The 17,465-nt window shown below is 41.6% G+C and overlaps 3 protein-coding genes across 7 annotated transcripts; 1 reads left to right on the forward strand and 2 right to left on the reverse strand.

The window, feature by feature from the left end:
• Positions 1-296: 296 nt before the first annotated feature.
• mul3 (mitochondrial E3 ubiquitin protein ligase 3) lies at positions 297-2,423 on the forward strand. Of its 2 annotated transcripts, none has more exons than XM_004565367.3 (5): positions 297-404; positions 807-931; positions 1,007-1,094; positions 1,182-1,302; positions 1,380-2,423. In XM_004565367.3, the coding sequence occupies exons 2-5, from the start codon at positions 815-817 to the stop codon at positions 1,870-1,872; spliced, it is 819 nt and encodes a 272-aa protein (XP_004565424.2). In that variant the 5' UTR covers positions 297-404; positions 807-814; the 3' UTR covers positions 1,873-2,423. The 2 variants fall into 2 exon arrangements, with proteins under 2 accessions (XP_004565424.2, XP_076732656.1); XM_076876541.1 differs by having other exon boundaries at positions 314-369.
• Positions 2,424-2,978: 555 nt separating this feature from the next.
• On the reverse strand, positions 2,979-8,667 carry eif2b5 (eukaryotic translation initiation factor 2B, subunit 5 epsilon). Its single transcript, XM_004565368.3, has 16 exons — positions 8,447-8,667; positions 8,098-8,222; positions 7,829-8,014; positions 7,564-7,741; positions 7,396-7,476; positions 7,234-7,311; positions 6,830-7,142; positions 6,584-6,729; positions 5,685-5,826; positions 5,508-5,609; positions 5,318-5,419; positions 5,097-5,187; positions 4,876-4,999; positions 4,635-4,760; positions 4,398-4,508; positions 2,979-3,233 (listed from the first exon to the last, which is right to left on the reverse strand). The coding sequence occupies exons 1-16, from the start codon at positions 8,603-8,605 to the stop codon at positions 3,171-3,173; spliced, it is 2,127 nt and encodes a 708-aa protein (XP_004565425.2). The 5' UTR covers positions 8,606-8,667; the 3' UTR covers positions 2,979-3,170.
• Positions 8,668-9,960: 1,293 nt separating this feature from the next.
• Positions 9,961-14,347, reverse strand: LOC101467645 (crystallin J1A). Of its 4 annotated transcripts, none has more exons than XM_012923018.5 (10): positions 14,205-14,347; positions 13,553-13,619; positions 12,688-12,864; positions 12,186-12,284; positions 12,020-12,112; positions 11,783-11,939; positions 11,283-11,398; positions 10,986-11,063; positions 10,698-10,837; positions 9,961-10,614 (listed from the first exon to the last, which is right to left on the reverse strand). In XM_012923018.5, the coding sequence occupies exons 2-10, from the start codon at positions 13,617-13,619 to the stop codon at positions 10,513-10,515; spliced, it is 1,029 nt and encodes a 342-aa protein (XP_012778472.1). In that variant the 5' UTR covers positions 14,205-14,347; the 3' UTR covers positions 9,961-10,512. The 4 variants fall into 4 exon arrangements, with proteins under 4 accessions (XP_012778472.1, XP_004565423.2, XP_012778473.1 ...); XM_004565366.6 differs by having other exon boundaries at positions 14,238-14,331; XM_012923019.4 differs by lacking the exon at positions 14,205-14,347 and adding an exon at positions 14,064-14,170.
• Between the last annotated feature and the right edge of the window lie 3,118 nt (positions 14,348-17,465).

The raw sequence follows: 17,465 nt of genomic DNA on the forward strand, positions 1-17,465 counted from the left end.
TAACACTGCAAGGTTTTTTGGACCCCAGGAAGAATAATGCTGAGTTTAACTAATATGATTACATGTACATTTTCCACGAAGGTTTGAAAAACGTTAAATTTAATGGAATCTGGTCAAATGAAATTTACCTGATTGGTAAGTTTATACCAGGCATACCAATCCTTTGATTTTCTATATTTCAGGTTTTTGTTTTTGTTTTTAGCCTAATAAACTAACCACATATGCCGTGCTGCCACGAAGCGGTCAAACGGCATGATTGCAAAAAAAATCCGCTCACATTCTATTGGTTAATTAAACGTGACGTAACCCGGTAAAAACGGAAGTGTTGACGAAGTAACTGACAGCTTTTGTTTTCTGTTCCTTCAATAGGCAAGTGTGGCTCTTTTACTTGGTAGTTTTAACAGGTAAGCTTTGTGTTACTTCTCCGCAATTTTATGTAATGACAGTGCAGCATTACAAGATGTTTATAGGCACACTGCGAAGGCAGCGATGTCATAAAAGAGAGACACGACAGTCAACCAGCACTGAACTGAACTCTATGGAGTAATCCTGTAGAAGTAAAGATGCTGATAAAATGATATCTCGCAGTGGGGCTTTAAAACCAAAGTCACCGAACATTTTCAGAGGTTTTGACTGTTTAGTGCTGTTTAGTTTTTCTGTGTTGACGAACTTTACAACCTCGAAATAACTTCCTGGACCCGTTTCGTTAAGGTCGGGGTTGCCAGGTGCAACAGTGACACTGCTCGTCACTAGTTCACTGGAAGCTGTTTCCTTTCCACTCAGCTGTGTGTGATTTCTCCTCACAGCTACAGATATGAGCGACCTTCCCGTGAACCCTCTGGTTCTGATTGGTATCGGGTCCAGTTTTGCCTTCTCCGGCCTGTTTTATCACCTGTACAAAGAGAAGAAGAGAGAGTTGAAAGCGCTAAAGGCAAGTGACATGTCTGCTGTAAACCTTAAATACAGTCTGACCTTTATCATTCAAGTCAATCTTCTCCATTTTTAGGAAATCCCTGTTTTCAGACCAGATGAAGATTTGGTCAGGGTGCTTAATGCCACTCCCCACAGGCAGCTCCAGTATGTTGCTGTTGAAGGTAGAAATATGTCAACACACTGAATGAGCTCAGTCCTGGAGAGAGAGTTTTAAGAAGACTAATGATTTCCTACATGTCTGGTTTAAGGTCAGGTCCAGGCAGACGGGGAGCCTCTGACCAGCCAGTTCATCCCACGATGCTACGGTGTGATTCAGAAGATTGTTACAGTGGAGCATTGGAAATACTGGGACTCCAGTGCTGCGAAATGGTGAATACCACTAAATAATACACCACAAATGTCTTTTTATTAATCTTCTGCTCTACTGAGAATGCATTCTCTTACAGGAACACCCGGATAGGGTGCAAAAAAGAGAGCAACAACTCTGTGCCCTTCAGTCTGATCAGCCCAGACGCCTACATCTCTGATGCAAGTGTGAGGGTGCACAACCCTTTAGAGGCCTCCGGCTGCTTTCTGGAAAGGGTTTATTACAAAATCAGAAATGCTGAGGAGGACCTTGTGAACTCATTGCTGCAAACCGTGGGTGGGGAGAAACCAGTGTCGAAGGAGGAGACGGAGGAAATGCTGCGCGTGGAGACCACCATGACGGGGTTCGGCGAGGTGGTGCTGGAGCGAGGCCAGGTGATGAGGCTACAGGCCCCAAAGGGTGGCCGCAAATACATCCTGGTGCCCACTGACCACAATAGCTTTTTGGACAGCCACAGGTCGTCAGCCGCCATGTGGAAGGCGCTGTCTGCCTTTACTGGGATAACTGGAACTGTAGTTCTGGCCTGTGTCATTCGTAGCTTGATGGATAAGCGAGACGAACGATCAAATTAGGGCAGAAGACGAAGGGTTTGGTGCAGGTTTTACTGGTTGCTAAAGTTGTGTCACAGCCTTTTCAATGCCTTTGGTGTTCTTTCATAGATTCTTTAAGAAACTCTCAGTGCTGACATAATTCTCTTGCATATTTTGAGTAGTTACAACGCTCACGGGCCGTTTCCTGTCATGTTCCAAGGCAAGCTTAGGGATTTCCAATCATGACCATGGGGGTGAAAAATTAGACACACTGGTGCGAATTAAACTTTTCTTAATACACATAAACAAAACTGTAAATGTAACATCAGTAAAACAAAAAGAAGCCAAATTCATACTAGTTATGCATTTTAAAATGCATTGGTTTTATATTTTGAAGTATTTTGTCCCTCCCAGCCACCGTACTGAGCTGGATACTTCACAGATCTGCTAAATGAAAATTGTAATAAGTGTTCTCTAAGTTAATTAGATAAAGATTCAGTTCAGAAGCGTGTAAACATGCTTAAAGAGGAGTTAAAGACTGGTTTGGTTTGTTAAAGGCAGGCTGAAACCTGTGCGCTACTGTGAATTTTTTGCTTTTTGTGACGTTTCATGTAACATTATCTTAATCAAAACTGACGTTTTATTTTTGTTATAAAATTGTATTTTTCTAATTAATTGAGATTAAATTAAGTGTAATTTTACTCTTGGGTTGTTAACACACACACTATACATTCAAGCTGTTATTTATAATGATTGCAGTTTATGCTTTACTTTTACTGTTGGTGCATTCCTTATGCAAACTCTGTCCACTCCTGACCATGAACTCATTCCACCTCCACCATAAAGAGGCTTCAAGTATCTTTAATACAGCTTATGGTCAAAAGTAAAGAAGTGTATCCTTCCATGCATCTTCTACATCCTTGCACAGAGCAGCCAAGATGGAAGGAAGCATGTTCGCATAAAGAGAAGCGTTCTCTGAATCTGCCCAGAGAATTAATGAAATGTTTCATTTTCGTCAAATGTTGACAGATGAGACAGGAAGGCTTGAAATCTTATTATACTACAGTCTCCTACCTCTTGGATACTTTCCTTCTGTTCTGTTTTTAAAGTGAACAATCAGTTTCATTAAATAAAAAAAAATGACACAGTTGTCTGTTAAAACTTTTATTCCAAGCAGACCACAGGTCCTTTATTTGGATATTGACATTCACACCAGCCTTTACACGGCGTGGCATAATGTGATTAAAATATGTCCCCTTCAGCTACGCAGAGCACGTCCAGATGGTAACTAGATGCAGAAGCGTAAGAGTTCACCTTGTCATAACTTAAACTGCTCATCATTACTCTCCATCCTCCTCCGAAGACTCCTCAGCCTCTTCCAACCACTGGATGAACTTCTGCAGCTGTTTGAGATAAATAGATAAATTGTTGTTAGAAACCATGAAACTGCTGCAGAGGCCGTGAATGTAAAGCTATACTCAGGCTCAAATGTGAGTACATGAGGAAAGAATATATATAGCAGTTTATAGGCTGTTTCTCAAACATACGTACAGCACCCTTTTTTCTGTTTTCTATCCAGATGATCCCACACGGCTTCAATAATGTTAGATCTGGGCTCTGGGAAGGCCAGCCCATCATAATGATAGTGTTTCACTACATGTTTTTGTATCCAGGTGTGCATACACAATTGTCGCAGGTGTGTTTTTACTGCTTTGGTCGTGTATTTGGGATCATTATCATGGTGAAAGATGAAGTTGTTGCCAATCAGATGCTACTGTATTAGGAATCAAATCTGAGAGTATTTTGACAAGATCCCCAACACCACTGGGAGCAATGCATCTCCAAACCATGAATGAGCCTCCACACTGTAATACAGATGGCTGCAGACACTGTTGTACCTCCATACATACTGTCAACAACGTGAACCAGAAAGTTTCAAATTTGCATTCATCAGTCTGTAAGATCTGTCACCAATAATTTTCAGAGCACTTCTTGTGTAATTTGGCAAACCTCAGACTTGTCTCCCTGTTTCACTTCCTTAAGAGTGGCTTCTTGACAGCCACTTTCCTACTGACAGTTTCCTATGAGGCTTCATGAACAGTAGATGGATCGACTAAAGGTTCTCTCAGTCACATCTTTGCAGGATATATATATAAATTTAAAATTGGTTCTTTGGTCTGCTATGTGTAAACAGCACTGGTTTATAGTTAGATGCCTTCACAGGTCATAGGTTGGTGTTAAGTGGCTTAACAGACAAAACGAATTCCTCTGAAAAAGATCAGTTACAAGGACTGGACTAAAAGTGAGTGAAAAAGAAGCCAATGTCCAAAGAAAAACTGAAAGAGTTTCAGAAAGCCTGGAGAATTAAAATATTACAGGAATGTCTGGGCCTCTTGGAAACAAAATATAAAAAAAATGGGGGGTAGCTCGACTGTACATTTGCACAGTACTGTAATTCCTTTCTTTACATATACATACATTTACACTAAACCTGTTCATAATGTGAATACTGAGCTTAAACTTTGTTGCTGCTCTGTGCTGTCTCCTGTAGTTCACACTGTACTTACCCCTTGGTTTTTGCGGAGCTGTCTGCTTTTGTCACTGGTGGCTCCCTGAGAGAACCAGCGCAGTATCATTTCCTCCTCCAAGATTTCCATCTCGTACATATTCATGAGGACCTGAGTTACAAACAAAGCAGCATATTCATCCTCATCCTAACAGGCTGGATAAAGACACAGCAAACAATTCAAACCATTGATTTTAACAATGCAGTTTTGCACGTATAAGTGCTCATTGCTCCTGACCTTGACCATAGCAGCCCAGTGGCTCTCCTGCTCCAGGAAGTGTTCCTCAAAGGCAGACAGGCAGTCTAGATGGTCCTGTGCTCTCTTCACATAATTCTTAAACACTGGCGCCCATTTCTTCAATAGCTGACAGCAGCATAAAGAAAAAGAAAAAAAGAAATGGAAAATAATTAAGTTTTTTGGGTTTTTTCTGAGCTTCTGTTTTGTCATATTAAAAGTAATAGACTTGTATCTTATTCACCGGCAGAAGCAGAGTAACGTATTGTGAAGGGGTGAGATGTGTGCCCTGCTGCTGGAAAGGGTACTCCAGTACCACTCGGGTTAAAATCTGCATCACCTCTTTCAGACTGATATTGTAGGCATACCTGGAAAAGGGAGGTTGGAGGGGGATTGGGAAATGTCAAACTAAGCAACAATCACTGCAAAGACGAGCAACACAGGTGTGAGTCAGTTCCCCCTTACTTTAGAGAGTTGATCTCAAGTACGAGGTTGTCACAGCTGATGTTCTCCTCCAAACCTCTCTGCAGGGTCCCGAGCACCTCCATGTGGAAGACTACATAAGAGAAAAAAACATGTATTAGTATTATTATTCGTTTTGCAGTTTGTGTTGTCATTTTCGGGCCAGGAGGGGGCAGTATGAGAGTTCCACATGCAGGCTAGCTAAATGAGACATGCCCTCTCACCTTTGACATCGTCCATCTCAGGGGAAGGAATCACCGGGTCATCGGGGTCATCAGTGTCGCTGTCTTCACTGTCACTCTCAGGGTCTGGATTCAACACCAAGCCTGGGAACACACAAAAACAAGCATGCTGGGACTTCAGCTGAAGCATCATGGGAAATGCCAGTTCCATGACGATGAACTGCTGCTCTACCCCAGAGACACTGCGACAGCTCCTCTTCCTCTGTGTCATCCAGACTGCTGGCCTTCCAGATGTAGCCTTTTCCTTCTGCTCCAACTTCTGCAGGATTGAAAACTGGAAGACAGGAGAACATTCACATCAAGCAGCTTGATAACATATAAACTGATCTAATACAGACTTAATACACACCTTTCTGTTTGGTTTTGTCCGATCTTTGGCCAACCTCAGCGTCATCACTGAGGAATTCATCGTCATCCTCCTCTTCCTCCTCTGGATGGTGCATAGACACCACGGTGCCTTCTGGTAGAGAGATGTTTGGTCCAATTACCACCTGTAAAACAGTTCATAGAAACATTCAAATACGCAGATACTGCAAATCTGACTTTATATCTGATGACGTTTTACAAGACGATCACTGAATGCACGTCCCTGATTTCATGCATTGAACTAAGCGCGTGTACAAATAGCTATATATTTGTACTACTACTGTGGGTAATTACTTTTGCAGCAGGAAGGTGCAAAGGAGCAACAGCCAGCAGACTGTAAGCCAAATCTGAAACCCTGTTTCCAGTTTGATTAAGACTAGTAAAATCATTCTCTTTTAGCGTAAATCAAAGCTACTTTTGGACATAAAAAAAAGAACACAGAAGACTAAATATGAAGGACACAGGCAACCAACTGATTGGCTGAACTTTGCACAGATGCTAAAACCAAAATCCTTCTATCAGTATTGCTCAATATCTGACATAGTGTGGCATTGCAGTGGATATATGTCAGATTATTTTTTGCCCAGATTTGTGGCATCTCTACTAGACTCCAGAGGGTCACAGCTACTACACTAAATCCAGTTAAGAACCAGATATTTGCTGCGGTTATATTTCTGCAATAACAAGCCATTTTAGATCCTTTCACAGTTTTTGTCAAATCTGCTTATGTTTTCTCTAAAAAGGAGCAAAGAAATGTCAAGAAAAATGGAAAATTTGCCAGTCAAAATGCAATATCCTTAAACGCCTTTAAAATGCAACATCAATTTGCCACCAGACAGAGTTTGCTTTGCAATTGGATATAAAAGATGATGTGGAGCTTACATCATATGCTAGAACACACTGTTTCTTAAGAGTCACGCCCTCTTTGACCTCAGCCTTGTTGCAGATGACAGACTGGATGATCTCCACATTACTGGCAATGTGAACATGATTCCAGATGTAGGCATGATCCAGGACTACATTGTCACCTATTGCAGTGAACCAATAAAAAAAGAAAAATGTTAACTACACTTCTATAACTTAAAAATTGAAGCACTGAGTTTGAGTGGTGCTGGCCAGAGAGCTCACCTATGATGCAGTTGTCACCGATGACACTGTTCGAGATGTAACAGTTGGCACCGATGCTGGTATCACAGCCGATAAGAACGTTCTCCTCCATCTGGCTGCCATGGCCCAGGCTGACACCAGACGCCCTGTAGACATTGTGGCGAGAGTATGTGCAGCTATGTCCCTCCTGGTCTGTGAAGTTGGCTTCGGGGGTCAGGGGATAGACCCACCGCCGCACAAGGTCAGACGACACTGAGTCATACATTAGAAGGTTCGACACTCGGACACCATATCCGTCCTGTGTGACATGCACATGGATCTGGTTGCCCAGAATCTAAACAAAGAAAATGAACAAGGGTCAGAAATGCTCTAAATATTTTTTGTGGCATTATTCAAATTTCAGCATAATAATGCTTCCATAGTACCTCTTCATTGACCAAAAGCCCTCTAACAAAGTCATCTCTAGTTTGGTAGTCAAAATTGTCAGTGAAAAGCTCAGCAACCTGAAAAAATGACATCAAAAACAACAATGTTACTGCAGCCAACAATGACAGTTAAATATTTCCCCTGTGTGGACCAAAACCAACCTGCGGGGAGCAGATACTGATGTGGCTGTCCAGGAGGTCATGTCTGATTTCAAATTCCTCACTTCCACTGTGGAAAATATTCTGCAAGTACGACAAAGACTCAAAAAGTCAATCGAACCCCAAAATGCATCAAAGATATAACAGACTGCCAAAGATACAACTGTTTACCATTGGAAACTGTAGCTTCTTGAGCCCTTGTGTCTTCTGATAGTGTAAAATCTGCTGGCTCTTGCTGTCCACTGCCACAATGACGTCGTCTTCCTCACAACGAGACCTGTGACCCGGCGACGATTCTTTAAAGATCATGGTCATCACTGAGATGTTCTTGTCCATCTTTCGGCGATGCCTTAAGTGCACAAAAACACAGCCTTGTGGAAACACTTAGATCAACACCATTTCTCATGTAGAAAAAGGCTGGCCGGTGGACTTTTACCTGTGCTCCTGCAGAGCCTGGCTGATATCAATATTGGATACCACATCTCCGTAAACCAATATAAAGTCTGAGCGCACCAGGGACTTTGCATCAACATCCCGTAGCACATCCCCAAGGGAGCGGTACAGGTCCGAAGTAATGATGTGGACTGTGTTTGGAGAACTGGGTCGACACCACTTTGATTTCCTGTCAGACACAATATTCATAAGTTTTAATACAATAAGCTTCAGAAAACAAAAGCTCACACACACAGTAGCAGGGAAACTCACTGCAAGTGCGCCTTGATTTTACTGGCCATCCAGCAGCAGAATACAAATGTTTCCTGCACTCCAGTAGAAGTGAGGAACTCCAAGGTGTAGTCGATCATGGCAACGTTACCCAGCGGCAGCAGCGCCTGTCATCAATGAAAATCTGACAGTTAAGTGGAGCTAAACAATCCCGAGACTCGCGTGATTCTCTCATTTTAGCAACTACTGTACAGACAGCAACAAGCACGAGTTCAAATTTTGTTTGATTAAATGCTTTCATCATCCGTATGAGTGATGCCCTGTCACTGTTTACAGCATGGACACAAGCTAGCCTCCATTAGCATTTTGGTTAGCTTAGCTCACTGCCTACCCGCGGCTGGTCTTTGGTCACTGGGAAAAACCTCCGGTTGAAGCTGTCAGCGACTAAAACCGCCTGCAGCGGCTGTTCCTCTTCCTCCTGGTCTCCTGCACCTTTTCTACATGAAAGACCAGACGCCGACCGACTTTGTTTCCCCCCCTTACTAGCCATGTTTGACTCCCAGGTAGTAAGTACCAAACGCTTTCGTCAGACACAGCTACGGCAGCTGTAGCGGGACAATTCTGTGGTAGACAATCCCCGCGAGAGCGCGTGTGTGAAGAAAATTACAGTTTAATTTTCGTGGGTCACATACAATGTGGCCGCACATGTATGAATAACGCATGTATGATAACAGTGCCAAACAGCAAAGTTGAAACAACACCACTTCCATCCATATGTATATATATATATATATATATATATATATATATATATATATATATATATATATATATATATATATATATATATATACATATATATTGCTGATATATATATATATCCTTACTGATTTCACTCAGGCCTGTCCACGGTGCTCACCGCTTCTCGCCCTAAGGTAGCAGAGTTCCGTTGATGGAACCAGATGTGCAGCCTACCAGTTCCAGATGCAGTAATGCACCCTCATAGACCTGATTGGAAAATCAGGTTTGTGAACTGAGTACTGATGTTTTCTTTACCAAAAAGAACTTCGAAATCTCGATTAGTCTGACCACAAAACAGTTTTTTTTTTCACTATGTCTCACTCAATTTCAAAAGAGCTGTGGCCGCAAGAAGATGATCGCATTTTCACCTGAGTTTGTGGATGGCAGTGATTTCCTGTTTTTAATGCAGTGCCACTGGCTCAGAGTGCAGTCCCACAATTCTCTGTTTCTTGATATTATGTGTTGTAGATGATTCAAAGCCATTGGGATGAAAATTATTATGAAACTGTTTCACAATTTATAGTTGTTTTTTTTACATAGTGGTGAACCTCTGCCCACCTTTACTTGAGAAGCTTTGCCCCTCTAAGATGCTCTTTTTATTTCCAGTCCTGTTAATGACCTGTTCCCAGCTAACTTAATTAGTTCCAAAATGTTCCTCTACCCGTTTCTTTTCAGTGCCACCTACTTTTCCAGTCTTTTGTTGTCCTCATGCCTACCCTTTTTTGAGACATGCTGCTGTCATCAAATTTAAAACCTTATTTTTGTCTTATAATGGCACATCCTCTCAGTTTAAACATTTCATATGTTCTCTGTGTTCTGTGAATAAAATGTGGGTTTATGCAGTTTTCAAATCAGTGCATTCTGTGTTTAATTACATTTCACACAGCGTCCTGTTTTATTAACTAATTTGGTGTGGTTATAGATTTTAAAAGAGATTACAAAATATTCATCTGGTGTAAATGAAATCCACGCTCGAGCTGCTGAAATTTTTTAAATTACATAAAAGAAAAATGTGACCTCCATGTGGAACATGGAATCTCAGTACACTCATACAATCAGCTCCTGTTAATGTTTTATTAATTTTATGATACTGGCACTGGAAGGCTAAGTACAGCAGTTTATTTCAGCTTCAAAGGAAATTTTCATTCAATACTAAAAGGAAAGACAGATGTGTGAGTTATAAAAGCACACTGTAAAATAAATAAAGGAAGGTATTATTTGTCTTTTTATTGATGGCCTTTACATCTCTGATGTGCTTGCTGAAGTTTATGGGCTCTTCATACAACTTGTGGCTTTACATAAATGCAGTATTGGATATTGGAAAAACATCATTTGCAAAAACTGTGGTGCATGGACGCTTTTTCTCTAAACTCCTATATTTTGTGTTGGACCACAAATCGCACTGTCAATATGAATAATGCTTAAATGACACATATATAGCCCAGAAATAGTAATTTAAATAGTAATTCATTTTTAAAATAATGATGATCTTTACCATATCTTCTCACAGAACATGTGAACAACCTGTTTTACTTTAACAGAAACAAAAACATCTGGCTCCTGCCATCCAGACATTTAAACAGGAACCATCATTCGCTGTTCTGTCAAAGCTCGACAGTTTGTCACACCGTTCTCTCTAAGCCTTCTTAAAAGGCATTACGCCGACAGGTGTTTGGTTATCTTCTTGGTATGCTCCAACACCAAGTCGTATTGCAGGGTCTTGGACTTCCAGGACTCCGGGATTCCCTCAAGTCCGACCTAGAAAAATGAGAACAGAACATTTCATAAATCAAACTTAAAATATGTGCATGTGAATATATTAGATTAGCAGACAGCCCCACCTGAGCCCCAAGACAGGCTCCTATGAAGGATCCTCTGCTGCAGGTGCATCCCCCGCAGCTCATGGTGTCTCTGACAGCCGTCTCATAGCGAGTGGCTGTCAGGACTCCGTGCAGCGCGGCTTGGAACGCACCGGGCAAACCTGAAACATCAGAGGCAGATGTGAATGGCATGAAGGCATTTTTCCTGGTTTGTCTCACAGCTATCCAAATTACACATACCGCTTTTTTACCACGTTACTGTTAAGGACTACACTGATGGCAGAGGTTGAAGGAGCTTATCAAAGATACCTCATGCATTTGTGAAGACAGAGGGGATCAGCTCTTGCGGAGTTTTGGATAAATTCTCCTTCACCTGGTGGATGTGTCCTGAAATCAGGCAGAGAGGGTGCAGTAGTGAGTCACACATAAGATAAGATATTAACTAAAATACTAAACATAACTCTCTGCATATCTCTTTATCCTATAATCGTTATGTCGCATTGGAACTGAACCTTCAGAGAATAAGGTAAAATAAACTCTTTGATCACATGAGTCGGTCTCATGACTTTAACACAGGGAAGGAAATATGCTGCTGGCCTCACGTACCGATGACTGCTTTGTCTAAATCTTGAGGCTGCTTTCTGTTTGGGTCATTCAGCTGATTGAGCACCGCGTCCAAGGCTTTTGGATCTGGACCATTCAGGATGAAATGTTCCAGAAACCTGGGAAAAGAAGTCAGTGTGGAGCATTTCCGTTTTATGTTTTTCTTTATACATCTTTGTAGAACAGTATTAAATATGTGTTCTGATTTTGCCTCACTACAGAGAAAGGTGTAATCAACCATGCAGCCAAACTGGAATGATCTTTAGAGACACTCAGCTTTCATGTGGCTGATCAGTTTATTAAAATGTGAAATGTGTTCTCTTCCCTATTTTTATACTCTCTGCTCCAAATACTTCTTATTATGCCCAATTTTAATTACCAGATCTAATAGTCTATTGTGGTTTCCAGGTTAAAAACTAAGTTTTATTATTAACCCTTAAATAGCCAATTCTAATCCAACATGTGTAAATAAGTGAAACTGGTGTGCTGGAAGATGTCCTGACCTCGCTGCTGCTAGAGTCTCTGCCACACATTCATCATTGTTCTGGGTGACACGGATGGCCTGTTCCACCTTCTCCAGCATATCGGGCTGTCCTGCATAAAAAGCCACTATAGGAGCCAGTTTGGCTATTCCATCAATCTGACAGTCGTTCTCACAACCTGAAGGAAACCAGCACATATTTAGGTTAGAGATGTTTGTCTTCATAACGTCAAACTGTGAATAATTTCAGAAGCTTTACCCGTCTCCTCTTTGCCTGCATCCACATTCTTCAGGAAGCTCTTTAAACTTGCATGTCTCCACGGCCCATCGATGGGCAGCTGAGGTCTTGGCCCTGCAGAAGTCCAAATTGCATATTTTGTCAAAAAGGTAACGGACCTCAGGGATATCTCCAAGATTTCTCTTACCTCCCCTCTCTCTGTAAGGATCATTGACGGGCGTGTCATACTCTGATCCTGGCCCAAAAACTTTCAGTGTGCGCTGCTTCAGGTCATCAATGTTTAGACCTGGTCAGAGAGATCAGGCATCTTAGACAGTGTGTGAAAATTCCCTACACACTGCACGAACCGAGTCCCTGCATGTAGACTATGTGGCTCTAGAGTAATGCGTAATATTTCTTTGAGGACAGCCCACTTTCTTCTATTTTCCTTATATCACTTGTACAGACATGAGGCAATTTTATGTGTCCAGTTCTAGTTAATCCCTTTATGTTGGACCAAGTGCTACTTCTGGTAGAATTTAAAGCAAATCCATCCATGAATTTATCAATAATTCTACTGACAAACAGAAAAAACAAACTGAATCAACTGCATAACTGCGCTTGCTGTAGATAGTAGTAATCTGAAACCTACTATGACCTATAGAAATGTAAGTTTAGTTTAATTTTAGGGATAAAGTCAGCAGCACTACCTCCACATTCAGACAGGGACTCCAGCAGGACATATGCCTGGTCTCCATAGCAACTCTGCTTGCCAGTCTCCCTCCTGTAAAAAGGGTTAGCGGACTCAGGGTGGAATTCTGGGTTTGGATTCAGAGCCAGGATCCCCTTTAACTTCTGGAGGTCGTACACCCAGTGGAGAGGCTGTGCTGCAAGAGACAAGATAATTACACTCTGAACCTTGACATTACTCAAAATCTAAGGAGATGTGTTAAAAATAAGGACGGACTGAAAATCCACTTCTACTTGTACAACCTGAAGATCTGAGTACTCAACTCAAACCAGGAAGCTCTCAGCTCAGCTGAAAGATACCTGCTAACCTTATGGCAGCTCAAAAGTTATAGTCTTGACAGATTTGACAGGCGACAGAGTTTATCAGTCTCTCACATTGTTGTGGAAGAAATCTGGCCCACTCTTCTTTACAAAATTGATTTAGTTCATTGATGTCTGTTTTCATTTATGCACAGTTCTCTTAAGGTCCCATAATCGAATTGCAATCAGGGTGAGGTCTGGACTTTGACAGGCCCATCGCAACACGTGGATTCTTTTATTTTTCCAGCGATTTTTTTTTTTTTTTAAAGAGATTTGCTGCTGTCCTTGGATCATTGTCTTGTTGCATGATCCAATTTTGAGGTGCCTGAGGTGCTCACACTTGTGATGATCAATTAATCAGGTGCACCACTAAACTAACCCTGCCATGGAAGTAGTATGGTGATATTGAGTGTTTCACAGAACAGCATTTTAGTCCCCTATAAAAACTGTCTTTCCAGTTATTAAACACAAGCATGATTACTTTCATAGATCATCAATGTAAAACAAGTGTGACACTATTAATACCTGCAGCATCTGCCACTGCTGATCCCATGATGGCTCCTATTGCCCTGTTTGCCAGAGCTGAAGCCATCTGCAAAAATGTACAAAGAATTAAATACATTTTTAAAAAAAGAAATTTTAAATGAAATGAACAGTTAATTTCATTATTTTGGCAGAGTGGACTGTTTAAATTTTCTTAAAATTAACATTTTCTGTTTCCCGCTTTAGTAATGTGGCTAAAAATTATTTTCTATTGCTCACTATTTTATAATGACAAACCATTAATCCGGTATTCAAAAGCTTAAGCTTTGAGCAAACATAAGAGAGTTAGTGACAGTGACAGGGCATTTCTCTTATTATATTTCCCAGCAGTCGGTTTTCTACTGTAACAAAACTCTCCAGCTGATAAGCGGTCATATCGATTTCATCTGCGCTCGACTACCTTTCCTAATCACCTGACAAATCGAGCACAGCTTGGCGGAGCTTTCACCAACTTGTAGCCTGCTAAATGATTAGAAGCTTGGTAGCTACTCACAGAAATATAGCACTTGCTGTTTGTACTCGTTCAAGCTACAGCTAGCAACCACGACAGCAGAGTGCTAGCTAACATACTCTTAGCTAGCATAAACTAGCGAGTTGCTGAGGCATAAATAAAGTTCATAAAGAAAAGTCTGACCTTAGCCTGCGTTATATGTAGCCCACAGCGTACCGTAATTCGTTTAAAACCTTTTACACCAGCAGTACGAGCACCAGCACCACAACACACTTTGATTCTGAAACTTGTTACGAAAGCTTCGGCACCGCCCACAATGAAATGTCTCAATTACCCGGGCCCTCCTCCGGCGAGGAGAGGAACTGTGGTCCTGCATGAGGAAGTCAGAAGTAAAAGAGAAGAGTGTGAGGGTGATGAAAGACATGAATGATGACAGCAAGACAGTAGTGAGGTCTGTGGTAGCAGCTACTGGTAGAAGGTTTAGGCATGATGTGTCATTACATAAGGTGCCCTGAGCCCCTTCTTGTTTGCAGTGGTGATGGACAGATTCCTGTTCTGGCAGGAGTCTTGATAGTCTATGATGAGAAGAAGCATGAAGGTCAATAAAAACCAGACAGAATATGTGTATTTTGTGGTTTTAATGCGTTCTAAAACCTGCAATAACCTTAAACAGCAGTGAACCTTCATCTTGGGCACAAATGAGAACACATTTTTTGCCTGGGTATAACTCAATGACTGTATAATGCTAAATGATTAGAAGCTCGGTAGCTACACACAGATACATAGCACTGTAATTTGTTTAAAACCTTTTACACCAGTAGTACGAGTAGCACCACGACACACTTTGATTCTGAAACTTGTTACGAAAGCTTCGGCACCGCCCACAATGAAATGTCTCAATTACCCGGGCCCTCCTCCTGCGGACTGAGTGGAGATTATGTGGAGATTGCAAAAATGAAATAAAACATTTCTTTTTAGTGTAACAGTAATAATTGTGCTGCATATTTTAATAGTCTATAGAGATTTGATGTTTGCTTCGAGACTGTGGCTGTAGAAGTATAGAGAAGGTCAGAAGGAGTTGCACTGTGTCATTGTGGATTCAGAGAAAGCGTATGAGAGGAACTGTGGTCCTGCATGAGGAAGTCAGAAGTAGAAGAGAAGAATGTGAGGGTGATGAAAGACACGAATGATGACAGCAAGACAATAGTGAGGTCTGCGGTAGCAGCTACTGACAGAAAGTTCAGCCACGATGTGTCATTACATAAGGTGCCCTGAGCCCCTTCTTGTTTGCAGTGGTGATGGACAAATGAGGAAATGAGGATCACAGGTTAAAGGTGAGTTTGGGGCAGATGATCTGCTGAGGTGACCTGAGGTGACAGGCAAAAGAAAGAGATTAAATATTCTTACGGTTTGAGGAATCTATCCAGAAACTGGAAGCTGCAGACTCTACAGTACACAATCTGTAGTTACAGTAGATCAGAGAGTGCCATCTCCTGGCCAGCAGCGGTAACTGCTGCAGACATGAAGAAACTGGATGAACGTCATTCTCCCTCTGTCAAAATATTACATTATTCGTATTAGAAATGTTCTATTACAAATTAGCCTGCAATCATGGGTATAAATGCAAAATAGCAAATAGTAATTCAGAAAAAGAAAAAAACACCAGCTAGCTATTGTTTGGACTGCAAACAAATAAACAACAAGTAAAAGTCTTTATTTAACCAGGTTCCAGGAGACCAGCACAGAACAGAAGAAGCTTAATTATTTAGCAGTATGCCTAAAGTCCATGAGACAGTGTATTATACACACTGTATACATCAGTTCTACAGTAGATAAACTAGAAGTTTCAAAACTTACAAGTTATAAGCTTTTGATTGCATATGTGTGTCATAAAATGAATAGTCGTATGAATTTAACAGTCTTGCATGTGTCCTGTCCATCAAAGGATAAATGATCTATAAAATAGAGGACTAAATGATAGCAAATTGGTTTTGCTTTTTCGAGCATACCTTAATCCAGGATTGGGCAATTCATTTTCCCAAGGGGCTACATAAGAAACTGGAACACACAGGCACAGCACCACAGTTCCAGTTTCTCATGTGGCCTCCTGGGAAAATTAATGTTCCAACCCTGCCTTAATCAGTGCTGGCACAGTGCATGCTCTTATCACCATTGTCAATAAAAGACTGAATGTGATATCACTGACTGAATTATGGCCAGAGGAGTGAGATGCTGAAAGCAGAGGTGCAGAGTTTGTGGATGAAGAACTTAATGACAGTTATGTGCTGTGAAGCAAAGTAGTTTGTAGGCTGAGTTGACACTAGTAACCATAGGCATACAGCACATTTTATGCCTCTGTTCACAGGTGTGGATGTGGAGTAGGGCCCACAAAATTAGTTGAGATCTAAGCAGGGCACCTGCTTAGATCTCAACTTAATGTGCTCAAACATTAGACGCACCCATTGCGCTTCTCATTCAATCAAGCCACGCATGCTCGAGCTGACTGTCACTTTTTCACGTTTAAGGCTATTAATGTAATCAGGACTTCAAACTGTTATGCAAGCTGTCGCTGCATGGTTTGCAAAGGAAGCACACTTGAAACCAACCCTCGCATATCCTTTTATTAGGTGTTTACAGTAACACAGCTGACCACAGTTCAGCTCCATGTTCTACAGTTAAGCCACACGCAGACGCGCATGGTGCACCTTTTAAGCCGTTTGCTTAGACAAAAAAAAATGTCTGCGTTAATGCTGTAAGCTTGCATGTCTTGTTACAGAAAAGAAGGGGTGTGTTGAGAGCTGGATGAAGTATTACGATAGCCTGTATTTATTTATAGCTTACCTCTTCCCTTTCAATTCGTAAAGTAATATGACAGGCAACCATCTCAAGCATACATGCAAACGCTGCACAGGACACATGTGTTCAGTGTGTATCAGGGTCAGATTCACAAGGATTCCAATAAAGCTTCCACATGCATGCCCAGCCCCTGTAAAACATTATGTTTCACTTTCTTCTTGAGTCAGGGCTAAGTGACCCCTGTGCTCCTCAGCAAGTGCACCGCCCTCTCCTTTCCTCATCTCCTCTCCTCTCTCTCACTCCAGCTTCATGTCCCCGAGTGACCCAGCTTCACATTCTAGCACTGCACGGGTGCCAGCAGAAGCAAATTAGACACCAGCACCCCCTCCTGATATGTACTTCTCTGTCCTACATCCATTATTTTTAGCTGGGATCCAAGCCTTCATCTTCACTTAATAAGGGAAAAGAATCCCTCATATTTGTACCCACCCCTAAATCCATCATATCAAAGTTCTTCATCACAAAACGGACACACTCACACACCTATGTCCTATTCTATATGATGCCTTCTCTCTTTGCTCACACACCTCCTTCCATCTCCACAGCTGTCTGTGTATGTTCTGTGTTGCATGCAGAGAGCAGGTTGGT

The sequence above is a fragment of the Maylandia zebra genome, linkage group LG18 (genome assembly GCF_041146795.1).
Source record: "Maylandia zebra isolate NMK-2024a linkage group LG18, Mzebra_GT3a, whole genome shotgun sequence".
Lineage (NCBI taxonomy): Eukaryota > Metazoa > Chordata > Actinopteri > Cichliformes > Cichlidae > Maylandia > Maylandia zebra.

Coding starts and splice junctions, on each gene's coding strand:
- mul3 (XM_004565367.3), top strand. CDS start 815: ATGAGCGACCTTCCCGTGAACCCTCTGGTTCTGATTGGTATCGGGTCC. Junction 932..1,006: donor GAGAGTTGAAAGCGCTAAAG/GCAAGTGACATG, acceptor CTCCATTTTTAG/GAAATCCCTGTTTTCAGACC. Junction 1,095..1,181: donor CCAGTATGTTGCTGTTGAAG/GTAGAAATATGT, acceptor GTCTGGTTTAAG/GTCAGGTCCAGGCAGACGGG.
- eif2b5 (XM_004565368.3), bottom strand. CDS start 8,605: ATGGCTAGTAAGGGGGGGAAACAAAGTCGGTCGGCGTCTGGTCTTTCA. Junction 5,610..5,684: donor GGACAAAACCAAACAGAAAG/GTGTGTATTAAG, acceptor CCTGTCTTCCAG/TTTTCAATCCTGCAGAAGTT. Junction 5,000..5,096: donor CTTGAGATCAACTCTCTAAA/GTAAGGGGGAAC, acceptor TCCCTTTTCCAG/GTATGCCTACAATATCAGTC.